Source organism: Eutrigla gurnardus, assembly GCF_963514095.1.
Source record: "Eutrigla gurnardus genome assembly, chromosome: 7".
NCBI lineage: Eukaryota > Metazoa > Chordata > Actinopteri > Perciformes > Triglidae > Eutrigla > Eutrigla gurnardus.
The window spans coordinates 5,696,639-5,724,480 of NC_139921.1; the positions used below are offsets into that span (position 1 = coordinate 5,696,639).

Consider the following 27,842-nt stretch of genomic DNA (forward strand, 5'->3'; position numbering starts at 1 on the left):
ACCCACACCTAGACAGCATGGCAAAACTATACTGCGAAGAATGCGTCGTCTGTGGAAACCACAACCCAAGAAAACCATTCAAAACGCCCATGGGATCCTACCCCGTACCTCTCGCACCATTCCAAGATATTAGTATAGATTATACAGATATGGGACAGGAGAACGTAGTACAGGGAAAGAGGTACATCTTGGTAATGGTAGACAGATTTTCAAGATGGGTAGAAGCAATCCCCACAAATAGAGAAGACGGGAAGACAGTAATAAAGTGGTTGCAAACAGAGCTAATACCCAGATATGGGGTACCGAAACGTATCAGATCAGACAACGGGACACATTTTAATAATCAGATGCTGAGTGAAGTGGAGGCATTCCTGGGGATTGCACACAGTTTTGGTTCGGTCTACCATCCACAGTCCCAGGGACTGGTGGAACGCGCAAATCAATCGTTGAAGGCTAAAATAGCCAAGGTATGTGCGGGCAGTAAGATGACATGGTTGGAGGCCCTCCCTTTGGCTCTCATGGCCATGAGAACCTCAAAAGGGGGAGGCACGCACCGCCCCATGAGTTGTTGACGGGAAGGCCAATGCCTGGCCCGCCACGTGATGGAGGACATATACCTCCTTTAGATGTGTGTCAGATAGAAAAATCCGACTACATGAGAGAACTAATATCTCTTGTCTCAGCTCTCTCAATACAGGTGCAGAAGGCACAGGAGAAGGATCCCGAAGAGCAGGGGACGATAGTCAAAGTAGGAGACTGGGTGTTACGACCCCAGCTCGTTGGGGAAAGGGGAAATAACATAAATCACCGGATGGAATCGGTTTGGCAACAATTAAATAGTTTTATTAACAGGGGAGGTAAAAGGCAACACAATGAACTAAGGAAGGAGGAGGCTATTCCCAAACCAAGGGTACAAAAACTACAAAACTGAAATACAAAACAGGAATAGCGCCCCTAAGTCCAACTTGGGAGGAACCGCGTTTTCACAAGACTCCGATAAAGTGAATCACACACACCACAACCGGAACCGCGCACGTTCCGGCTAACAGACGGGAGTTTACAGGAGTTCACAGAAACCACAAGGCATTTAGGAACCAACAATGAGACACAGGGGGCCAACTGCTCAGATTAAATCACAGCGGCCTCGAGTGACTCTCTGCTGCTGGCTTTTAAACCGGCAGGTAACGAGCTAAGGCTGGATGGGCCGGCGAACTGAAGCAGGGCGACCCAATCGCAGTGCAGGAGAGAGAAGGCAGACCCAGGCAGGCGAGCAGGCAGAGGAGAGGCAGGAACCAGGGGCACCAATCAGGAGCGAGGGCTGGCACACTCCATCTGCATATTGGAGCGAGATGACACACACCGGGGCAGGGCATAACAGCCATGGGCCGTGACACCCCCCCCCTTAAAACACAAACTATACAATTTGTTGACACCAACCAACATCTGACATGCATACAGTATACTTACGCTCTGGACAGGGCATCTGCAAACATGTTCTCAGACCCTTTTTTATGCTGTATATCTAAGGGGAAATCTTGTACCAGGAGAGCCCACCGCATCAGACGCTGGTTGTGATTATACATGCGCGACAAAAACACAAGTGGATTATGATCAGTGTAGACGAGAACCGGCAAAGGACTGGACCCAACATATACCTCAAAGTGTTGTAGCGCGAGTAGCAGAGCTAGGGTTTCCTTTTCGATGGTGGAATAGTTAGCTTGGTATTTATTGAACTTGCGCGAATAATAGCTAACAGGATGATCTATTCCTTGCGCATCTTCCTGGAGTAGCACAGCACCAGCCCCCACAGTGCTGGCGTCAACCTCTAGTTTAAAGGGGCGAGAGAGATCAGGAGCGGCGAGGACCGGAGCATGGCAGAGGAGCGACATAACACTGTCAAACGCATTTTGACACTCCGGAGTCCATTCAAAATTGACCTTCGGGCTGAGCAGAGATGTGAGGGGGTAAACAACTGTGGAGAAATTGCGGCAGAAATTTCTGTAGTAACCCACCATTCCTAGCAATCTGCGCAGCTCGCGCCTGGTGGTGGGAACCGGGTACCGAGTGATGGCTTCTATCTTAGCATCCACCGGTCGTACCTGGCCCTGACCCACTTGATGTCCCAAATAAACCACGGTAGCTTTCCCAAACTCACACTTTGCCAGATTAAGGGTGAGAGAAGCTTGGGCCAGACGTGTGAATACTTGTCTTAACACTTTCATATGTTCCTCCCACGTGGAGGTGTACACAACAAGATCATCTAAATACGCACTGCAGTTATGGATGTCCCCCAGGACCTGGTTTACAAGGCGCTGGAAGGTGGCGGGAGCATTACACAGGCCGAAAGCCATAACATTGTACTGCAAGAACCGATCGGGTGTCACAAAAGCAGCTATTTTAGAAGCGCGTTCAGTGAGAGGGACCTGCCAATACCCTTTCAATAAATCCAACTTACTGACGTAGTTTGCGTTCCCCACATTATCCACACAGTCCTCCATCCTAGGTAAAGGATACGAGTCGGGGACCGTCACAGAATTAACTTTGCGAAAATCCGTCACGAAGCGAGACGAACCATCAGACTTAGCCTCCAACAGGCAAGGAGAGCTCCACGCGCTGGAACTAGGTTTCGCCAAACCGTGCTGCAAAAGATAATCCGTTTCTTGTTTCATTAAAGCGCGTTTTACGGGGTTGGTACGGTATGGGTGCTGCTTTATGGGTCTCGCATCCTTCACATCTATGTCATGCCGCATGAGAGTGGTCTGCGTGGGAACATTACTAAGCAGACACCTGAACTCTGTCACTAACTTAACCACATCATCCTGCTCGTCGAGAGACAGGTGGTGGAGTTTTGTCGGCAAGACTTCTAACATCTCTGTGTTGGGCAGGCGAGCGCTTTGTACAGCAGGGTGAGGTGGACGTAACCCGTCCACATTGACGGGCGCGTCCCCGGACTCGGGTGGGCTTCTCACTGCCACTGGTGCACAGAAGACAACTGGAGGGGGCGGTTTAACAGTCTCAGGCGGCGCGTTCTCTCGGGAATGGTACAGTTTTAACATATTAATGTGACAGACCCGGGATTTACGCCGTCTGTCAGGTGTGCCGATGACATAATCGTATTCGTTAAGACGCTTGAGGACCTCATAGGGACCTGAAAACTTCGCCGAGAGAGCCGAACCTAATACGGGAAGTAAAACAAGAACTTTATCTCCGATTTGAAACTCTCGCTTCGTGGCGGTCTGATCATAGCGTCGTTTCATGCACACTTGAGAACGAGTCAGACATCGTTTGGCAACAGCATTAGCCCGAAACAAACGCTCACGGAACTGACTGACATACTGCACCACCGTTTTATCCATTGACTCTGCCGGCAACAGCAGGAATTGCTCCTTTAGTGCTCTGAGCGGTCCACGCGGAGTGTGGCCGAAAACGAGCTCCGCGGGACTGAAACCGAGTGATTCCTGCACCGCCTCTCTGGCCGCGAACAACAAAAATGGGACACCCTCATCCCAGCTCTTCCCCGTCTCTAAACAATACTTGCGCAGCATGGACTTTAATGTCTGGTGCCAACGCTCCAATGCGCCCTGAGACTCCGGATGATAAGCGCTTGACACGATGTGTTGGACATTTAACGTTTTAACGACCTCTTTAAAGAGTCGCGACTGGAAATTGGTGCCCTGGTCAGTCTGAATGACTTTCGGGAGTCCGAAAATAGAAAAAAACTTAGTCAGCGCCTTGATAACATGGCTAGTGGTTATTTGGCGCAACGGGACAGCTTCGGGAAATCTGGTGGCGGCACACATGATTGTTAACAAATATTGATTACCAGACTTAGACTTTGGGAGGGGGCCAACACAGTCAACGATGACACGATCAAAGGGTTCGGTTACAGGAATGGGATGCAGTGGGGCAGGTGGTATAGTCTGATTAGGTTTTCCGGTGACTTGACAGATGTGACAGCTACGACAGAAGCGAGAGACATCCTGTTTTAATCCTGGCCAGAAGAAATGTTGTAACAGGAGCCGATAGGTTTTTGTAACGCCAAGGTGTCCGGACCACTGGCTCTCATGTGCTAATGACAAGACTTGCTGTCGGTAACAAACCGGAATCACGATTTGAGTTACGGCATTCCAGTTTGAGGTATCATCACTGGAAGGGGACCACTTACGCATTAGTATGCCTTGATCCACAAAATAAGCTACATTATCCCTGCCAACCTGCTCTGTACTTACAACACTAGCAAAACACTTCTGCAACGTTGGGTCAGTCTTCTGTGCAGCACACAAACGATCACGGGTGACCGGGAAAGCAGTCCCGTCAGCGGTTGGAGGTTGAGGAGCAGGGGGCTTTAACGCTTCCTCCTGCAGCGCGCGAGGTGCGTCAACATCCACCCGTTGAGTCATCTGAGCGTCACCTGAAAAAGCTGACATCATCACAGTGTCATTCAGAGAAATTTCGGGACATTTTTGCGATTGTGCACGAGTGACTGCACAAGCGGGATACAGACCAGAGGATGAAGTTGGCTGCTCGGCTAGGTCGGGGATATCTAACACCTCCAAGGCAGGTGTCACTCTACCACCGGCCACATCATTCCCCATTAACATGACAATGCCTTTTATGGGCAAAGCAGGACAAACAGCCACAGGAAAGGTACCTGTTATCAAAGGTGATTCGATATATAAACGATGCATTGGCCTAGGGGTATAACCCATTTCTATGCCACGCAATGCAATATTGTATCCACACGAGGATTGTTCTGAAAACGGCAACGCACTGGTCAAAATCACCGACTGTGAAGCACCAGTGTCACGCAAGATGGATATTTGGCTCTTGTCAGTGGACTCTCCTGTCAGGGACACATACCCTTTAAAAATAAAAGGTTTGAAAGACCGATCGGGTTTTTCAACGGCGGAGGGAGCGAGGACATGGCGATGGGTCTCTGCCTGGATTAAACCACTCCCTTTAGGTGGAGCAGAACTTTCCTGGTTTTTACGCTTTAGGGTCAAACAGTCTGCGATGACATGTCCAGGGCGGTGACAATAAAAACACTCTCTACTTTCCTTCTTGGGACTGGAGTTTTTAACCGTCCACTGAGGCTCAGCCGATACAGCTTTGGATTTTTCACTGGCTGCAGTGGAAAATGTTTTGTGAATTAGCACATACTCATCGGCTAGAACCGCGGCGGAGGAGAGTGAGGTGACTTTTTGTTCGTTTAAATACACCACAATGCGCTCAGGTAGACAGGTTTTAAACTCTTCCAACAGAAGGAGCTCACGTAAAGAATCAAATGTGTCTGCTTGACCGGCCACGCACCACTTATCTAACAGAGTAGATTTCTCCCGAGCAAACTCAACATAAGTTTGGGAGGCTAGCTTCCTCTTTTGTCTAAACCTTTGGCGGTATGCCTCGGGAACCAGCTCATAGGCTTGCAAAATGGCAACTTTTACGCTTTCATAGTTTAGACTCTGTTCAAGGGGAAGTGCAGCCACAATCTCTTGAGCTTTACCCTGTAGTCTACATTGGATTAACAGAGTCCAAACGTCAGGCGGCCACCGCAACGCTTTAGCAATACGTTCGAAAGCTGCAAAGTATGAATCAACCTCACTTTCCCGAAATGTTGGCACTAAGGATATGTGCTTAGTAATGTCAAAACTATCGGTGGAAGACCGGGGAGAAGATGGAGGCGCTGCTACACGATCAGCAGCTGCGACCTGAGCCTGAGATTGTAACTCCAGCTGACGCAACCGTATGGTTTTGTCAGCCTCAATCTCTAGTTTCCTAATTTCTAGTTGTCTGTCCTGAGCTTCCTTTCTTTCCTGGGCATCAATCTGTAGGCGGGTTAGGCGTACCTTTAGCCGCGCTGCATCGCGAGAGCTAGAACTACCACTGAGGGAAAGAGCATCGAAACGAGGAAGCGTGAACGGAGTTTTCACCCGCGCACCTTCTTCATCACCTTCTCCGGCCTCAGGAGTAGGTGGCACTTTCCTCCCCTTAAGGCTGCCCACATTGACGGATAGGGCGCCATCACCCAGCTCAGCTGACAGAGACAACGCACCAGAGCGGTCGGGTAAGCTGATCACCTCCAGCCTCACCAGTTGATCCACCACCTGAGTTTTAAGCTCCTTCTTAACAATTTGTTTCGGGAGGTTGAGTTTATAATGATTCGCAATTTGCACCAAATCACATTTACGACATTTGTCAAGTTGATCAAGAGAGGGATCGACCACAAAACTGTCTAAGCTGAAACTGTATTTAGCCTCAGTCGCCATTGTTACCCACACTCTCTTTAATCCACTACCAATTTACCTTACACCTGTTAATTAATTTAATTTTTGCTTTCAGGATTACTTTTGGATATCCCGGACGAGCCCCCACTTATGTTACGACCCCAGCTCGTTGGGGAAAGGGGAAATAACATAAATCACCGGATGGAATCGGTTTGGCAACAATTAAATAGTTTTATTAACAGGGGAGGTAAAAGGCAACACAATGAACTAAGGAAGGAGGAGGCTATTCCCAAACCAAGGGTACAAAAACTACAAAACTGAAATACAAAACAGGAATAGCGCCCCTAAGTCCAACTTGGGAGGAACCGCGTTTTCACAAGACTCCGATAAAGTGAATCACACACACCACAACCGGAACCGCGCACGTTCCGGCTAACAGACGGGAGTTTACAGGAGTTCACAGAAACCACAAGGCATTTAGGAACCAACAATGAGACACAGGGGGCCAACTGCTCAGATTAAATCACAGCGGCCTCGAGTGACTCTCTGCTGCTGGCTTTTAAACCGGCAGGTAACGAGCTAAGGCTGGATGGGCCGGCGAACTGAAGCAGGGCGACCCAATCGCAGTGCAGGAGAGAGAAGGCAGACCCAGGCAGGCGAGCAGGCAGAGGAGAGGCAGGAACCAGGGGCACCAATCAGGAGCGAGGGCTGGCACACTCCATCTGCATATTGGAGCGAGATGACACACACCGGGGCAGGGCATAACAGCCATGGGCCGTGACACTGGGTCAGGGTCAAGGTTCACAAAAGAAAGTGGACAGACCCCAGGTGGACTGGTCCGTACGAAGTGAAGGAGGTTACTTCACACTCGGTCCAGGTCAAGGGAAAAGCAGGAGCTCCCTGGCACCACCTGACACATTGTGCCCCAGCATCACCACCTACTCGCTCACTCCAGGAAGTGAGAACAGATTTGGCCCAAAATGACGACTCCGAGGAGTTTTAGGAGACTCTCCGGAGATCCGTCTGTTGCACCGGAGGAAAGACGGAGGTGGAGATATGCAGACTATCTCCCATGGGGGAAAACGATGTGCACCGTGATCATGGGTGTAACCGGGGTGGCGGTAATACTCCTTCTACTAGGACTCGAACTAATAAACAAAGAGCGAGACAATTCCACCAACATTTACCTAACCCGTCCCAAAAGGGAACAAACGAAAACTTTCCAGATCCCCGAAGTCGCGTGCGGTGCTAAAATAGTTTTAAATTATACTGCCGGGGATACCACAATGTTCACATTCGACCTGTGCTCCGTGATAGACTGCGGGGAATCCCAAGCAAGTTGGCGGGGCTACGATGTCTATCTGTGTCATAGTCCACAAATAGTGGAGAGCTGCGAGGCCACTGGGAATGCTTACCAACGTGGGTTTGGGTTCTCGGTGGATTCACAGCCATTTTGTGCCGCGTGGTATTTAGTAACAAAGTACACTGGGACCTGGTCCGGTTTTACCAGACACACACACAGCGAGTTTTGGGACCACATTTCGTTCCAAAGAGATTTCAGTCCAACCGGCAATCCGCTCACTCTCTCTATCAATAACATTAAGGCAAGCTCCACGGGAAAAAATCGCATATGGATCGCATTAGGAGTAGACGTCACCGGAAAAGACCAGATACGAGGAATACAAGTAAACATATACCCGCCCAAATACGCCCCCACTAGTAAAGGTAGTGCAACGAATACGACCACAGCTAATTCCACTGCCCTAAAGCCGCCCACTACCAGTCCGATAGTGATGACCCAGGATTACACAGAATTAACTCCTTTAGACGTCGTAAAAATGGCTACAGGCTTCGGAGAAAGTAACATTTGGTTAAGGTGGATTACGGATAATGCTAAGCGCCAGAACATGACGGGATGTGTAGCATGCGCGGCTGCGCGTCCTGCCATGTTCGTCGAACCTGCCCCCTTATATCCAGACAAAGACAAAGTAGGTTATGAATGTATGATGAACTTAACCAGAAAAGCCACACCCTCAGGATGCCAATCCCTGGCATCAGTCTTCCCACCCATTGATAATAAAACTAGGGCCGGCTATTTTACCGCCATAAAAGGAAAAGATCCCAGGTATCAGTGTTTCAACTTCGCCAGCAGCAAACCAAAAGTTAATGTGGGAAACATACCCTCCGATTGGTGTAATAGGACAACATCTGGGGATGTGATAGGACCATGGGCCCGAGCGGGACTGTTTTACTATTGTGGAGGGTTGCGTCTCTATTCTCGAGTAGAGGCCGACACCACCATAGGCACCTGCGCCATGGTCAGACTAGGGATGCCCCTTACGTTAATAGGCAGTCGAGTGATAAAAAACACCTCAGGACCTAACGCCCTCGTCCAGCGAAGAAGAAGACATATACTTGCTAAAAGGGACACAAGCTTGCAAGACCCATTTGGAGGGACCACATACGTGGACGCTATAGGTATCCCTCGAGGCGTGCCAGACGAGTATAAATTGGCCAATCAAGTAGGGGCAGGGTTCGAATCGATCTTTCTCTGGATACTCCCCAATAAAAACGTAGACCGCATTAACTATATCCACTATAATCTTTTGCGCCTCGCTAATGCCACTAGGGATGCAGTAGAAGGGCTGGCGGAGCAGCTCGCACCCACATCGATCATCACTATGCAAAATAGAATGGCGCTAGACATGCTCCTAGCTGAAAAAGGGGGTGTCTGTGCCATGTTCGGAAAACTTTGCTGTACCATAATCCCCAATAACACGGCCCCAGATGGCTCAGTCACTCGAGCATTAGAAAACCTAAGAGCACTCTCCAAAGAAATGCACGAAGCATCAGGGGTCGATGACTCGTTCACCAAATGGATGGAACTAGTGTTTGGAAAATGGAAAGCGGTAATAATATCTTTAGCAGCCTCAATAGCCATCTTCCTGGCCATACTAGTCACCTGTGGGTGCTGCTGCATTCCATGTCTGAGAACCATGGTTTCCAGGATAGTGCAAACTGCACTGACTAAAGAAAAAGACCGACCAAAATATATGATGCCCCTACTAGCTAATGAGGAACTTGAGGATGGGAGCCTGAACATGGAAGACGAGGAAGGAGAAGAGTACCTTTAAACAAAATGTTCACACCTAGTTGGTGTGAAAAGGGGGATTTGTGGAGAAAAATGTAAATACATAAGCTAATCACACATGTTTTAAATTACTACACACACATACACACCCACAGGCACAGGCGAGAGAGCAGCGGGGGTAGGGGCCAAACAATATACATAGGACACATTCCTAAGCGGAATCCGCACAGGGGGGGAGTATATGATATATGTGCATCTCGACAACATACATACACATACATAGAAGACAGCACCCGGAGGGATGGACCGTATGAGCCAGTGTGGGTGGAGATACCCAGCGCTCCAACGTTAATGATCGATAACCTTTCCTCCGGCACAAAGGATATCATTTGTTACACAGCATTGCATTTGTTTGCCGTCACAAAGCCGTGTTTAGGATGAAAAATAACATCTATATGAATTGAAAATGAATCCATCATCATTAGAATGAAAGACCATGTTTAAGCTTAGTGTGTCATTTTTTCACTCGTTAATTATCTCAGTATCTGAGTCTATTTGTGTCCATCACACAGAAAAAGGAAAAGGCCCAACAGAGACCACATTCCTGCATCATTTAAAATGTTTTTAATGCTAACTAAATTTTGATGGAGATATTTCTCTGATCTATTGTCAGTCAGTCATGCCCTCACGGATTTATTGATATGGGAATTTAAACGTGTAAATGCAACTTTATGCAACTTTGGCATCACTGGTGAGGTTTAGCCTCACATGTTAGCCTGCAGATCACATGGAAAGCGTGCCTACAAGACGAAATGTTACGTCCTGAGATGAATCCAGGGGATGAGAGGTGTAACAAAATAATGTAACCCCGTGAAACTAACGAATCTTCAAATAAGGAATTAATTTCTAACAAAAATATAATGAAAACGGTTCCAAACAGGGAAAACGAAGCAGACACACCTGCTCCTTTAATGGGGGAGTGGATTCAGGTGTGTGTGCCCCACAGATAGGGAGGGGGAGGAGAGAAGAGAATCCCAGCACCACACACACACACAACTAGGGCTGTAACACTATATATAAGACCAATAACAGAAAAGACACATATAAAAACCAACATCCATGAAAGCTCAGGAATTCCTTCATTCAGTAAACAGAGCAGGTGGAGCTGGTCCCCGTGGAGCTGGAAGGGTCTACCTCCCAGACCCTGCAGGCGGGGAAGGTCCATATGTTTGAGTTGGAACAGAAGCACAGCGGTTAAGTTAATGTGCTGATGCGTGGAATAACATGTGGGTTGGTGGTTCAGGACCAGAGGAGCACTGTGACCTGTGAGGGCTCTCCGTCACCCACTGCTGGACTTCTTCAGCCTGTTCACTGACCTCCATGATCCCTGTGGGTTCATTCATTAATGTGCACCAGAGTCCGTCAGAATGTGGTCCAGCTCACTGTTGAGAGAGAAATAGGTTTTGCTTTGGCTCATGGGCACATGATTTCAATAAAACAGGGTCCTGCAGGTCATCTATTTGTGGTTTGGATTTTGCAGATCATCCTTGCGTGGTATACATATAGTCTGTTCTCATCACCCCTCACACGAAAGTAATAATAATTGTAAATGATTAGGAACACAATACATAATAATAACAACAACAATAACAATAATAATCCCAATGACCTCAAAACCATCCGTCTACAACCTAAAGATACTCAGATCAACAAGATAGAAAAAGAAGGAGGAAATCTCCACAGCTGAGAGGCTGAAAAAGCATCACAGAATCTTGCATGAAAACTTATTTTAAACGATCAGTTGATTAGCCAAACGACCATTAATCCCCTAATCGACCAGTCTGTATCAATAAGTAACACTAAAATACAACATGCCAGTGAGGTGTGTTGGTGAGGACAGCCCCGACCAGGAACAGAAACAGTCCAACAGTTGGTTCTAGAGTTGTTATTTTTCACAAACGTGGACTGGATTCTCTGGATCCTGAGATACTGTAGTTACCACCAAAACGCTTTGCCATGCAGGCGTTTTACACCCAGGAACCACCTCGATACCCTTCAACGTTTAACGTGTATTTTCACATCATTTTCTATGATAATGACATGAAAACGCTGAGAGTTCTTCCAAAAGATTACACCAATAACAAAACCATAAACCAGCCCGTGTTTCTCTTCTAAATGCTTCAAGAAATGAAAATCAAGGTTGTATTGCCATCTAGTGGAGACACGACACATTGCAGACAGACAGAGTGGTGGAGAGCATGGCACAGTGCTCAGGTTTCACTTCTCTTCTGCTGCTATGTGTTGATATGTTTAAACACAGGGAGACATTTAAAGTTTGCTTCCATGCGATCAATGCGTTGACATGTTTATACATGGAAGGATTCATGAAGGTTCTTAACTTCTGTTTGTATTTCTCAAAGGGCTCAGTCAAAAGTAGAGCTGTCCCTGTGTTGCTTTGCCTTCTGATCCTGAATCCTTAATATTGAATATTTTAATTCTCTTATATTTATCTAGATATTTATTGGAGTGTCTTGTTATTATGTGTAGCAGAGGGGGACATTCTGTATGTCCTGTATTCCCATTCTCTCCTAATCCATCAATTACCTCTAAACATTCTCTTGTTGGATTACATCCAGATTCACATCAGTACCCGTATGTGAAACTGTTTTGAACAATAGCCCAACTCAAACGTTTGAGCATAAATGCACACAGACAGCTTTTCTAATCATACTTTCCTTTTGACCTTTACCACACATAACACAGCTGCCCTTACAAACAACAATACCATAATGCAGAAACAATCAGGGGCCTACTAGTGTTATAACATGGCACCTTGAACATTGACCCTCTTGCTCTTACATCTGCTGCAGAGGATTGTGGGTCAGAGTAGACAAAATGCTAATAGATGATGTACATCCTGGTATCTTTTTAACTGCATACTGTATTTGACATACTATGTATTGAGACATGCTAAACGTTTGGTCTGTTTTATTTCTAAAGTTACTCTACTTATATGTCACATGTCGATCAGGGCAGGAAACGATCCATTTTGGTGGTCATGGTGAAATGCAACAGGCTCATAGGAACCATTTGTGTATTATTGTGGCAAACACTCTAAAGCCTTTATGGACACTTTCCACGAGTCTGCATTTTTTACATTTTATTTTACTTTTGCCTTTATGTTATGGAGAGGACGCTAAAAAAAATATTGACTTAGTATCTCAAAAATATTCACTTAGTATCTCAGAATATTGACTTAATATCTAAAAAATAATGACATTGTATCTCAGAATATTGACTTAGTTATTAATAGTTAAAATCTCAAAAATAATGAGTAAGTGTAGTATGTCATTATTCTGAGCTACTAAGTAATTGTTTTGGGCCGTTAAAGCCATAATACGCACAGGGACTCCATTACCCAGAGTGCATCAGCCCTCGCTTCAGTCGGCAGTAGAGTCCTTAAGAGAGGACTGGTTTATATATCAGTGAGTTACAGAGGAATCAAGAGGAGAGGAAACGACTCTCTGTTTGGAGGGAATGATCAGTCCTGGAGTCTGTGTTGTTATGATGGTGGTTACTATGTCTGTCAAAAAAGCAAAGAAAAACTCATCTTCTCCTCCTCCTCCTCTGGTGTGGTAGCAGTGTACTTGGACTGTCCTGCTGGCACTTTGACCTTCTACAGAGTCTCCTCTAACAAACTGATCCACCTCCACACCTTCAACACCACATTCACTGAACCTCTTTATCCTGGGTTTAGAGTCGGGTCTGGATCATCAGTGTCTCTGCGTCTCTGAAACTGTTCACAACAAACACAAAGCGGTGTGATTACATTCAGAGTCGATGCAAAGATGTGAATGAAAACATTGCAGTTTGTAATCAGTCAGGTTCATTCCTCCTTGTACTTGTTGTAAATGTATTAATGCTTGTGTAAATGTACTTAAATGAATGGAGTATATCGGGATGGCTTTGTCTTTAGACTGAACCTTGTCGTGTTGAGGAACATGCATTAGTGACTGGAGCAAATAGTTGCTGTCCAGTGAAAACCATCAACATGAAACACAGAGCACACACAGATTAGAATAGAAAACATAATGTATTTAACATATTACAAATAAAAACACATATTAAACTGTTTCTTCATTGTTGGAGAAAATGCTCCTGCTAAATTCACTAAGGAATTATAAACTATGATGATGCTGCAGCTGTGATTTTCCATTCATCAACGCTTTATAACGCTTGCTCTTGGGTGATGTTGGGACTTTGAACATCATGAGGGTGTTCTAGTCCTGCTGGATGTGAAAACATGTATGACATAACTTTTGTTATGATATGGAACAATAAATAAAATTGCATTTAAAGAGAATAAACTGTTCTTGAACTGATGTTTTAGAAAAAGTGCATTTTAATTAAGGTCCCATATTATGAAAAACATGTTTTCTCTGGTCTTTACACCTAGAAACTGGTCCTCCTCCCTGAGGAAAACAAGTGACTGCTGCATGGTCTCTGCAGCGCCCCCACTGGTACAACGGGGCTCCTACAGGCTGTTCAGATTCAGCTCCCGTCGTTACGTAACGAAGGGAGTCATTTGCATAGACCGAACTCCTCTGATGACAGGAGATATCCAAGAGAGTTCATCACAGAGGTGAAGTTCAACGTGTCCTGATAGGCCGAACTCCTCTGATGATGCTGGTCATGGTGCTGGGTGATCTGGCTGGTGCTCCCTGAATAAATAGAGAGAGAGAGAGTGAGAGACACACACACAGACAGAGAGAGTGTGTATGATAGTAGACAGTAGTAGTGTAGATATACAGTTGAAATACACATATTTGTTTATCTCTTCACATTTATTAAATGTATTTTCTCTTCCTGTTTCCCAGTGCAAGTTTAGATACACAAATATCGCATTTGTCAATCGCGGTATTTTATTTTGAAAATTGATTTTATTTTGAAAATTGACCAGATTGTCTCGTGTTTCTTTGTGTGAGAATTGACGCGATCGCTCGCGGCATGCGCTAAAAATAGAGCAGATGCCGAAACGATCGCTTCACGGTGCGGGACGGCCGCGCCTATTCACAGCGCTTCGCGTCTGAACTACACTATCACTTAACAAGGGCGCCAAAAGGAAGCGGGCTCCGCTCCGCGCCTATTTGCGGCGCTTCCGCGGCCGCACGTGTGAACCAGTCTCTCTCAGCAGCAACAGATGCACCTTTTTTTTTTTTTTTGTGCGGGCACTCATGCCGCCCTGGGCGGCTGCCCATATGAGAGACCGCCCCTGCCCAGGGGCGTGTCCGACAGAGCACCGTGCACGATGGTCCGGGTCTGGTCTCTTGCGTTTCATTTGTAATGACAATGTGCCGGCTACGGTCCGTGCTAGCTTGTATGTGTGTGCTAACCACTTCACATCGGACTGCTTCAGTAACGAGGGTCAGTACAAAGCTGGCTTTGCCTCGACACTGACCCTCGTAAAAGGATCTGTCCCAACCATACGGGACCCAGCAACTTGCAAACATTGGCGCATGCTACCGCTAGCGTAAGCAGCATCGGCTCCGTCTCTCTCCAAGTAGGCGATGACAGAAGGAGCTCATTAGCATTTAAAGGTGCAGACACAGAAACATCCTGTTCTCAGCAGAGCTCATTTGAGCAACTTTTAGAAAGCTGAAATTCAGGACCACGGATGGGTTTGGGGCAATGCATGTCAAAAACAGTGTTGTTGGAACTCTGACAGCTGTGTGGAATGAATGAAAATCAGTATAATAGGGGACCTTTAACCTGTAGCTAAACCCCTCCCACATTCTCCTCACAAACACAATTGGCTATCATTAAAGTACCACTATTAAAGCTGTCCAATAAAAAGTAACCACATAAAGTTACTCCCTAATTCTTGTAAAATATTCCTTGACCCATGTCTGACTAAAATATACAGAGGTTTGACATGTTTAACCCTCCAAAAATAACTTTTACACATTAATCATTGTCAACATAGTAAATTACACAAAAGCCATGTGTACACCTGGGACACATAGTCCCAACTTCAAATATCACAACTACAAAAAAATAAATCAAATGCATGTACCTTACAATATTTAAATCTTTATTTGTTATCCTCCACAGTTTCCTAAAAACGACCTGCCAAACACAATATACCTGAACATCAACTCATAAACCTACCTCTCTACATTTACACTATTAGAACCACTGCAAAGTACTTTTGTCCACTGAATAGACAATACTCCACACAAAAACCCAGTCCAACCCAAAAGCAACCTCTTGGCCTTAAACAGCTTTTCAACAAAAGACAAGACACGTCCTGCATCATCATTTCCATTTCCATCACTGGAAAGATCACCTAAATCCTAAACCCTAAATCTAAAGAAGCCACCTACCAAACTAAATACATCTTCAACTGAACAACCATGACAACATTTAAAGCACAACATTAAACTACTGATTATAAAATATACAATTCACAATCTACTCTAAAATTAACTACTCTATAATGCAGAGAAATGAACACGTTCTCATTGTTTTATGAACACAATAATAAGCCATAACTTGTACACAGAAATGTGAAATACTACGGAAGCCCTAAACGGCCATGCATACATACATTTTATTTCGTCCGTTTTCTCGTGATAACGAGATAATTTTCATCCGTTTTCTCGTGATAACGAGATAATTTTCCTCTGTTTTCCCGTGATAACGAGATAACAAATGAAACGTGATAGGCGAGATTTCAAATTCGGTAAAGTTGGAAAGATATTCACAGATTCGAACTGACCATAAAGAGACCCTTGATGTGTGTAGTGATTTTGGAGTCTCTGTAGGCCTACTGTATAACAGTGGAGTTATTGATTGTCTTGCAATTTGCAGACGGTGCCTGCGCACTCGCCCGGCTGCCGGTTGCGCATGGAGATCAATGTTCTCCGTTCAGCTCGCAGGACGGCTTATTTATGTAAAAAATCTGGGTTTTGGTGCTTGTAGCTCGTAGTCTTTGATATTACGGTGAGACAGAGGCATCATTTGTGTTTGAAAAACGTTTCACTTTCACTGATTTATTGATCCCGGAAGTTCGACTCTGTGAATATCTTTCCAACTTTACCGAACTTCAAAATGATCTCGTTATCACGGGAAAACGGACGGAAATTATCTCGTTATCACGAGAAAACGGAGTAAAATTATCTCGTTATCACGAGAAAACGGAGTAAAATTATCTCGTTATCACGAGAAAACGGAGGAATTATCTCGTTATCACGAGAAAAAGGAGTAAAATTATCTCGTTATCACGAGAAAACGGAGGAAATAAAATATATGTATGCATGGCCGTTTAGGGCTTCCGTAAAATACTAATTATTAGATCTTCTTATCTATAAGCATGACCGGAGAGTAGACTCTAGAATGCATGAACATTTAATAACACTCTGTGATACAGTACAGGGAACACGGGCTCACTCTGCTGAGCACTGCACGACAACCACAACCACAGCAGAACCAAACTATGCAGTAACCCCCCTGACCTATGCCTGGAGCTCCCCCTAGTGGGCCACCCCCAAACCCTCTTATAAAGCTCAACTAAATACATAACACTCCTTTCCCCTAGTTAGTGTTCATAATCGTCCCACCCTTTGGGACGAACTCTGGGCCTGCAGGGCTGACGGCGAACAGGCACAGAAGAGGAGCTTGTGGGGCTGCTTGAAGAATGCCCCACTTCCACAGGAGCCCTTGTCTCTCTCCCCCCCGACTGTAACTCTACCCCCTCTTGGGCTCCTTCTCGGGGCAGAGACTCACTAGCTGGCGGGGGCTGGGGAGAATCCCCCTCAGTTACCTCTGGCTCGCGCCCTCTCAACTGGTCCACATGGCGCCGATGTACCTGGCCATCAGGGGCTCTCACACTGTATGACACTGGCCCCGTGGCCCTCTCCACCACCGCAGGCATCCATCTTGCCCCTGTGTAACTGCGGGCAAACACAGAGTCCCTAGGTTGAAACAGCCTCGGCCCTCGTTGTTGGTTACAGGCCTGTTCCTCTTGCTTTGTGCGGACCTCATCCTGCGAGTCTGGGTGCAGGCGATCCAGTGCGGTCATCAGCCGACGACCCATCAGCATTTCTGCGGGGCTCTTCCCGGTCGTTGAGTTTGGTGTGATGTGTTGGGCCAGCAGGAAACGGGCCAACCGAGTCTGCCAGTCCCCAACGGCTATCCTCCGCAGAGCATCCTTTGTAGTTTGCACCATCCTCTCAGCTTGGCCATTAGAGGAGGGATGATACGGTGCCGTTGTCACGTGCCTGATTCCATTTCTCTGGGTGAAAACCTTGAACTCGATAGACGTGAAAGCTGTGCCGTTGTCCGACACCAGGACATCAGGGATACCATGAGTAGCAAACAGCAGCCGCAGCATGTTGATGACAGCACCAGAAGACATAGATGGCATGACAGACACCTCCAGCCATTTCGAGTGGGCATCCACCACGATCAGAAATGTCTTCCCCTGAAACGGTCCTGCAAAATCGATGTGGATTCTCGACCACTTCTTGGTGGTCCACTCCCACTGGTGCAGCGGAGCCTTGGGTGGGTTATGACGAGTGAGCTGGCAGGCCTCACAGGCTCTCACGACCCTCTCCACCTCTTTATCCATGCCAGGCCACCAGACATAGCTCCTCGCCAGGGCCTTCATATGGACGATCCCTGGGTGAGCATCATGCAGCATTTTCAGGACGTCAGCTCTCGCTGCCAGGGGCACCACCACCCTGCTCCCCCAGAGCACACAGTTCTTGTGTGCAGACAGTTCGTCACGCCGCTGGGTGAAAGGCTGGAAACGCTCCTCCTGACTCCCTGTCGGCCAGCCATGGAGCAACCAGTGCAACACACGAGACAGCACTGGATCCTTCTGTGTCAGGCTGCTGATCCGTCCTGCGTGGAGTGGAGCCTGAGGGACCATTTCCAGCAACAACACCTCCAGCGGGGGCGGGACCTCAGCCCCTCCGTGAGCCAGGGGCAGACGGCTCAGGGCGTCAGCATTAGCCAGCTTCTTTCCGGGCCTGTAACGCAGCTCATAATGGTACGCACCTAACATCAAACTCCAGCGCAGCATGCGAGGTGATATCATCTGTGGTACCGGCCTGGAGTGATGCATTAGTCCCAACAGCGGCTTGTGGTCTGTGTAGATAACAAACTCTCTCCCCAGCACGTACTGGTTGAACTTCTTCACAGCAAAGACAACAGCAAGCGCCTCCTTGTCAATCTGCGCGTAGTTCCGTTCCGTTGGGGTGAGGGTTCTTGAGGCAAAACATACAGGTGCTTCGCGTCCATCTGGCTCCACGTGGCTCAGCAGAGCCCCAACCCCATATGGCGAGGCATCACAAACCAACACCATGGGCTTTCGCACATCATAATGGGCCAGCACGCCGTCCGCCTGAAGCAGTTCCTTTGCCTGTCTGTAGGCCGCATCGTGGGCTGCCGTCCAGTCCCAGGCTGTATCATGGTCCAGCAGTCGGTGCAATGGTTCCAAAACAGTCGTTTTGCCCTCTAAAAAACAACTGTAAAAGTTCAGAAGTCCCAGGAACGCCTGTAACTCCGTTTTTGTCTTGGGTGTGGGTGCATTCCTGATGGCCTCCACCTTCTCTGTTGTGGGGTGCACTCCCTCCTTGTCCACGCGGAATCCCAAGAACTCCACCTCTGTTGCAGCAAACACACATTTCTCTTTCTGCAGCCGGAGTCCTGCCTCTGCTACCCGACTCAGCACTGCCTGCAGCCTGCCTGCATGTTCCTCTGGAGATTTCCCTGTAATGAGGATATCATCTAGATATGGTTGTACTCCTGGAATTCCTGCCAGCAGGGTGTCCATGAACCTCTGGAAAATAGCCACAGCCGTTGATACTCCAAACTGCAGCCTTGTTGGCCTAAAAAGTCCCCTGTGTGTGTTCATGGTCAGTAGCTCCGCTGCGTTTTCATCCAGGACAAGCTGTTGGTACGCCTGCTTGAGATCCAGTTTTGTGAACAGTATCCCCCCTGCCAGAGAGGAGAACAGTTCGGATACAGTTGGTAGGGGGTATACATCTGGGAGTACAGCTGTGTTCACCGTGCATCTGTAATCACCACAGATCCGGAGGCTCCCATCCTTCTTAGAAATTGGCACAATGGGCGTGGCCCACTTGGAATACTTCACTGGAACCAGGACACCTTGCTCCACCAGCTTGTCCAAAGCCTCATCCACTTTTGGACGCAGCGCGAAAGGGACTGGGGGCGCTTTGAAAAACTTAGGTGCTACCTCTGGGTCCACGGCCACAGAGACAGGTGGTCCCTGGCAAGCCGCCAGTTCCCCAAACACCTCATTGTAATCCTCCAGCATGGACTGTATCGACTGGTGCTGGATCGCGTGCACTCCCGTCACATCGATGCCTAGTAGTTGAAACCAGTCTCTGCCGAGCAGGCTTGCTCCTTCCCCTCCCACCACGAAAAGTGAGAGTGTGCCTTTGAAAACATGATACTCGACTTCCACTTGAATCTTTCCTAGCACCTGTAGCTGGGCTTGTGACCACTGTTTGAGCACCCCTGTGACCTGCATAATGGCTGGTGGGTCTGCTGGCCATAGGCTGTGGTATGTCTCTTCACTGATCAGTGAGCATGCTGAACCAGAATCTACTTCCATAGTAAGGGGTACTTTGTTCAGGATTACCTTAGCCGTGTACGGCGCCCTCTTGTGTGTCAGCTGGTGTGCGGAGGTATGATGCAGGAAGTACTCCTCCTGGCCCAGGCTTTCCAATGTAACAGCATGTGTCTGAGCCTGAGGCGGGTCCTCAGGCTTGGAGGCAGTATTGGTTTGAGCTTTCTTCATGCAGACCCGTGCGATGTGTCCCCTCTTCTTGCAGAAGTGGCAGACTGCCGTGCTGAATTTACACTCTGAGGGACTATGAAAAGCTCCACAGCGAAAACACTTTTTTTTCACCTCCATCGTAGCCCCCATCTCCTTTTTAATGTCAGCTGTGTGAGTTGTCTTGTGAACTTCCTCTGACTGGGGAGCAGATAGTCCCATACGCAACATACTAGCATTAAGAGCTGCTGTCTCCGCTGCCATAGCCTTCTCCTCAGCCGATTTGAAGGTCAGAGCCGGCTCCGATAACAACTGTCTCTGCAGGGCTGGGTCCCGCACGCCACACACAATCCGGTCGCGGAGCATGTTCTCAAGCTGGTCTCCAAAATTGCAATGCACTGATAGCTTCCTCAGCTCCGCAATGAATGCTGAAATGGACTGACCAGGCTGCTGCTTACAGTTGTGAAAATGAAAGCGCTGCACTATCTCAGAAGGTCTTGGGCTGAAATGGCGCTGGAGACTGCCAATCAGCTCAGCATACGGTACCTCACTCGGTCTCTTTGGAGCCACCAGGGAACGTAGCATGGAGTACGTGGCTGCTCCGCATACACTCAACAACACTGCTCTTTTCTTCTCGGCGGCATCGATCTCATTTGCTGCAAAAAAACATTCCAGCCGCTCTGCGTACTCCTCCCACGAAGCCTCTTTATCCCCAGAGAATTCTTCAATCCTCCTGAAAGTAGCCATGATCTGACAGTGAGTAGCTTCTCTAGTGAAAGTCCGACTTTACCGTGTCCTGTTAGCCGCTTGTTAGCCGTTAGCCGCTTGTTAGCTGTTGCCGTTCGTTCTCGTAACTCGGTCTGCGTGAGTCCTTGTATGTCTCCAAGTCTCTGGAGCGTACACATCCGCCTCGTCGCCAGTATTAGATCTTCTTATCTATAAGCATGACCGGAGAGTAGACTCTAGAATGCATGAACATTTAATAACACTCTGTGATACAGTACAGGGAACACGGGCTCACTCTGCTGAGCACTGCACGACAACCACAACCACAGCAGAACCAAACTATGCAGTAACCCCCCTGACCTATGCCTGGAGCTCCCCCTAGTGGGCCACCCCCAAACCCTCTTATAAAGCTCAACTAAATACATAACACTAATCATGGGGAATATCACAACTACAAGCTCTATCATGGAGCAAACAGGAGGTCAGAGCATTAACATAAATACATGAGTAAATAACACGTCTATCTGTCAACGGCGTCCGAGAAAGTCCGCGCAAGAGGTTTGCCGGGCGCGCACACCCCGCACAGGCACGCGCAGACACAGAGAGCAGGAAGGAAGGGGCTGAAGACTGAAAGTGAAACAATTCACTAGTGCAGCAGAAACGGAGAGATTAGTGTCGCAGTTAAAACACAGGGAGACATCTGATCCTGTCCTCAACAGTTACCGTTTCTACGTCCGTCCTTCAAACCGGTAAGTTGTTTAATATTGTGTGATTACGTTACTTCCTATAACTTGTTTAATATTGTGTGATTACGTTACTTCCTATAACTTGTTTAATATTGTGTGATTACGTTACTTCCTATAACTTGTTTAATATTGTGTGATTACGTTACTTCCTTTAACTTGTTTAATATTGTGTGATTACGTTACTTCCTATAACTTGTTTTAATATTGTGTGATTACGTTACTTCCTATAACTTGTTTAATATTGTGTGATTACGTTACTTCCTATAACTTGTTTAATATTGTGTGATTACGTTACTTCCTATAACTTGTTTTAATATTGTGTGATTATGTAACTTCCTATAACTTGTTTAATATTGTGTGATTACGTTACTTCCTATAACTTGTTTAATATTGTGTGATTATGTTACTTCCTATAACTTGTTTTAATATTGTGTGATTACTTCCTATAACTTGTTTAATATTGTGTGATTACGTTACTTCCTATAACTTGTTTAATATTGTGTGATTATGTTACTTCCTATAACTTGTTTTAATATTGTGTGATTACTTCCTATAGCTTGTTTAATATTGTGTGATTATGTTACTTCCTATAACTTGTTTTAATATTGTGTGATTACTTCCTATAACTTGTTTAATATTGTGTGATTATGTTACTTCCTATAACTTGTTTAATATTGTGTGATTACGTTACTTCCTATAACTTGTTTAATATTGTGTGATTACGTTACTTCCTATAACTTGTTTTAATATTGTGTGATTACTTCCTATAACTTGTTTAATATTGTGTGATTACGTTACTTCCTATAACTTGTTTAATATTGTGTGATTACGTTACTTCCTATAACTTGTTTAATATTGTGTGATTACGTTACTTCCTATAACTTGTTTAATATTGTGTGATTACGTTACTTCCTATAACTTGTTTTAATATTGTGTGATTACTTCCTATAACTTGTTTAATATTGTGTGATTACGTTACTTCCTATAACTTGTTTAATATTGTGTGATTACGTTACTTCCTATAACTTGTTTAATATTGTGTGATTACGTTACTTCCTATAACTTGTTTTAATATTGTGTGATTACTTCCGATAACTTGTTTTAATATTGTGTGATTACGTTACTTCCTATAACTTGTTTAATATTGTGTGATTACGTAACTTCCTATAACTTGTTTTAATATTGTGTGATTATGTTACTTCCTATAACTTGTTTAATATTGTGTGATTACGTTACTTCCTATAACTTGTTTAATATTGTTGATTACGTTACTTCCTAACTTTAATGCATGCTACATCCTGCATGTTCCCAAAGCCAGAACAAACGGAAAGTAGCCATATGCTATTGTTTACATCAATAGAAACGTTCCACGATACAAACTTAAAACCGAACATGACGTCTGAAAATATTATACAGCAGCGTTTAAGGTTAACACTGCAGATAGCAACTTCCCACAAAGTCAAGGGTTGCAGTCGAATAGTGTATTTTGCTTAGGAAGGTTCCTAACTGAAGAAGTGACCCAGAAGTAAACAAGTGGCCGCCATGTTAAGAGCTGTTCGGATTCTCTAAATGCAAAGGAAAGGAGCTCCAATGCTTCCTTTCAGAGCTCCTTTAGGATACAACAGACCTTCCTATACCAAAGGAAAGGAGATCACGCCGACCCACAATTCTTTGCGAGAGCAACATTTAAAGTGATGCACACCTTGGCCGTTCATGAAATTATATGTGCATTTGCATATTTAACCATTACTTTCATGCAGACATATAGTAATTGGAATTGTGTTGATAAATGTGTGGACAGTGATATGGTATTTTTATTTATTTCAATCATGTTTCAAATGTTTGACAAAAACTAAACTAAAGCTACAAATGAAATGTAAATACAGGTCAAACCAACAACATGTGGAGAAGTGGATGACGGGTTTTTTGTAGTCCATTATTGTAGTTTCTCCAGTGCAGACGCACGTCAATCACCGGTGCCGATAATCAGCTGTCAATCATCATCAGCGTTATAATGACGTAGCTTAGTGAAAGTCCGGTCGGATTCTCTGAGCACCGCGGTCCACTTTTCCTAAATCCTTTGGAGTTCTTCTCTCGCCTTTCCTTAATCTGTGACGTTTTCCCCAGAGGTCAAGGTTAAGGAATAGGAGTTAGGAAAAGGAGTTAGGAATAGGAGTTAGGACCTTATTTTTTGACTATTCGACTGCACCCCTTGGTCTCGCCGTTTAGAAATGAGATCCCATTGGCGACACAGGAAGGGGCGGGACTTTGCCTCTCTGTTGTCAGTGTTGCCGTAGTGACAGCGTGTGTCTCTGCCAGCAGGTGGAGACTCTGCTATGAATCGGACTGAGGACCGAGAGGACGGAGTCCTTCCCTCTGAAACCACCCAGGATGGGGGACATGACAGCCAGACCAGAGCTCAGAGGTGAGACTAGGATCTCCAAGTGTCCAGGACTCAGATCACTCCACCATCATGATTCTCACTCAACAACATAAATATACATAATATTAACTAGATCTCTTTATTGAGTTTAAAATTCAACCTTTTTATTATCCGACTGTCCTGAGGTGAAGAATCAGGTCTTGGTCCAGACCTTTGTAGTCCATGTAGGGGATGATCTGAATCTAGTGTCGACTCTCCTGTTGAATCCATTTGTCCACCTCACATTACTTAGTTTTACAGCAGGATCATTTGTATTTATTTGCATCACTCATGACGTTGCAGATAGGAAGGGGGGGGGGGACTTAAATAATATAGTATTGAGATAATGAGGTTTTTGATAATTTCATGTTGTGGCTTATATTGTGATGAATGAAGTTTAACTAGTGAGAATCTTGGGAAAGTATTTCCTTAAATTGTATTTATTGTATCAGGATGCAGCAGCAGAGACCAGACTCCCTTAGACCTGGACCTGGACCCAGCTGTGTGTCCATAAAGAGTGACCAGTCTATGGGTCAACGCATTCTTTTTAAAGCTGAACAAGCTGCTGATGGAAGGTAAGAAATGAAACTGAACTCTCCTTACAGGATGAACCAGGTCTAGACTAGCCCCTTAAACAATAACTCCAAGTCCACCAGCCCTGAATCCTGCAACCTGTTAGGTCTTCTGAGCCACGATGATATGAGAGAGACAGTGTCGTGTTTCACTGAAGCTCTAACAGAAAGGACCAATTAAATCCTTTTTAACTGAGATTAAACTAAAAAATAATAAATAAAGAATCAACCCTTAAAGAGACAGTGAGGAGAAAACCTTTTGAGCAGCTAATATTTCTTTCTTATGGAGTTTGACATAGCAATAGAAAGCAGATGATGATCGGCAGCCCAGGGATTTAAGATTAGGTTGGCATGTGGAGGGCTGCTGTTGTGGCTCCACCGGTTCTTACACAGTGAGGGGAATAGTGTACGGGTGGAAGGCTGCAGCTCAAACAGAGATCTCCAAGCTTGGAGGACACCAGGATCTCTTCTTTGGGTTTACAGTCATCTGTGATGAAGAGGGGAGTCATCCGATGTATTGAGGACCGATGATTCAGGAATTTGGTCATGGAAGAAAAGGAGCAGAAAGCAGTTTTATTCTTAGCAATGATAATTTGCAACAACAATGGAAATGGCTCTAGAGGAATTAAAGTGTTTATATTTGGGATAGAGAATCGAGAGATGCTAAAATCGATAATTTTGTGTTTATTTATTTGTTTAATTATTTATTTGTTTTTTTATATAGTATTTCCCAGTGGCAACACCTATCGGGCTTACTTAGATGAGGGAAAAGGGGGATTTATACAGTGAACTATCATATATCCTACTATTTCTGGCTCTGGCATCGACCTGATACATCACACTAAGCCAGTGATAAGGTAATAAATGAAGCATCTATTAGGTTGTTTGACAGAGCTTTGTAGAGACTCGGGACATTGACTGGAATGGTCAATGGACCTGCATTTATATATCGCTTTTCTAACTTACTAGCTACTAAAGGCTCTTTACACTTCATTCATTCACTTAGACATACCCGTTCTCACACACACACACACACACACACACACACACACACACACACACACAAAGACACACACACTCATCATTCACTGATGGCAGAGGAGCCGCCTTTACATCAGGAGCTAAATCATTCATACGCATTCACACACTGATGGCCCAGAATCAGACTGAAGGAGCCGGGTTTCGAACCGCCGTTGACGACTCACTCTACCTTTGAGCCACAGCCACTGCCGAGTCAAGGGATGTTTCTTGTTTATTTCCCCAATTTTTGCAGGTCGGAACTTTCTAGGACCAGATACATCCATCCATCCATCCATCCATCCATCCATCCATCCATTGTCTACCGCTTATCCTGTATTTAGGGTCACGGGGGGGCTGGAGCCAATCCCAGCTGTCATTGGGTGAAGGCAGGGTACACCCTGGACAGGACGCCAGTCTATCACAGGGCCGACATGTAGAGACAAACAACCATTCACACCTACGGGACATTTAGAGTCATCCATTAACCTATCCCCATGCTGCATGTCTTTGGACTGTGGAAGGAAGCCGGAGAACCCGGAGAGAACCCACGCTTACATGGGGAGAACATGCAAACTCCACACAGAAGGAACCCGGGCCGACCCGGGAATCGAACCCAGGACCCTCTTGCTGTGAGGCGAGAGTGCTACCCACTACACCACCGTGCAGCCCCTACACCAGATACACACATGCATAAATTTACATTTTCATTGATCTATATGCAGATGGGAGACTTGTGACGTGTAGGAAATTGCACCTGTTTCTTTGGAAGATGGTTTACAGAGTTGAACACTCAACATGTTTTACTGGGGCTGAGATTTAGAGGTGGACAAATCTTTCAAAGTTGATTTTGGACACAGGGAGGAGTGTGGGAGACGGAACAGGCCAGGGTTTAATGGCCGTGGAAATGCCAAACACAATGGGTGACGTAACCATGACGACGTCCACTTCTCATCTCCAGTCTGTGGTTTAGTGACTCTTTAAACTTGGTTTTCTCCACAGAGTTCAGCAGATCTCAGAGGTTCCGTTGACCCAGCAGCATCAAACAGACCTGGACTCCATATTTATGGTGAGTACATGTACAAGCTCACCTTTCACTATTAACCACATCAACTACAGACTCAATGCTGAACAGGTTTTAGTGGTCTCCATGCTGCTCAGACCCGCACATGAATCCCATGTTGGGTTCTTTAGAGTTCATGTTCAGTTTATCCTTCTGTTCCAGCTGCTGGAGGAGCACATTGGCACTTTTGTGAAGAACGAGCTGAAGAAGTTCCAGAAGGTCCTGAGTCCAGATTACCCAGAATGCTTGGAGAGTGAGGACGAGGAGTTGTTGGACGGTGAGGATGAAGAGCAGAGGAGGAGCAGAGAGGCGTTTCAGAAGATCACAGTGGACTTCCTGAGGAGAATGAAGCAGGAGGAGCTGGCTGACTGTCTGCAGATCAGTAAGAGGATTTTAACAGATTTAACATGGTGGAAAGAAGAGAAGGATTCAACATGAAGAACTTCATATTTCTCCTAATAGGCTGCACACAACTTCAATGTTTGGGTTCTCTGGTTGTCTACAGACCCGATTACAGCCGATGTCATCATAAATATGCGTATGCATGTTGTCACCGTTGATGTTGTTTCGCTTCAACCATCCAGACGAGTGAGAAGCTTTAAACAGTGAATTTAAACTGTTAGTAGCATCTAAATGTCTGCTTGTTACGTGTTCGGTTGTCAGAATCGATAATCCAACAGACTCAAGTTCTACTGAGTTCAGACAGGATCACGACCGTTTCAGAGGAACAGGTGTTTCACTTCACCCAGTGACCGAGTTAACTGGTGACTTTCAGCTCGTATAACTACATTGTTGGTAGATGAAAAACAAAGGTGTATTTAAAATGGGCTTCTACGAGGACACCTCCATGTTCTGTTGGTGTTTTCAATGGTGGCGTCTCAGGGTGGAGGATTATATATTATATTTTCACTTCATCAGCTGAACCTGATTGATTTTGTGTCCTATAGTTCTGATTTAATCATGAAAGAAGCTCATGAAGTCACTACTACTGAGGACTACAGGAATACATGACTCTAACACATGGCTTGTTCATAGACTGTAAAAGGGTCTGTAGGATCCACTAACTGGGTTCCTTTGTTGTTTATCCAGGAACCGCTGGTGCAGTGAACCAACATAAACTCAAGTCTTACCTCAAGAAGAAGTTCCAGTGTTTGTTTGAGGGCATCACTAAAGCAGG

The 27,842-nt window shown here is 45.8% G+C and overlaps 1 protein-coding gene across 1 annotated transcript in view; it reads left to right on the top strand.

Annotated features, from left to right (window-relative positions):
• The window catches only part of LOC311015917 (uncharacterized protein), a 546,979-nt gene that overhangs the window by 132,825 nt on the left and 386,312 nt on the right, over positions 1-27,842 (top strand). Inside the window, exon 9 of the mRNA XM_084013359.1 lies at positions 24,466-24,588. Within this exon, the coding sequence (XP_083869485.1) occupies positions 24,466-24,588 (123 nt within the window). The remainder of the gene's footprint in view (positions 1-24,465; positions 24,589-27,842) is intronic.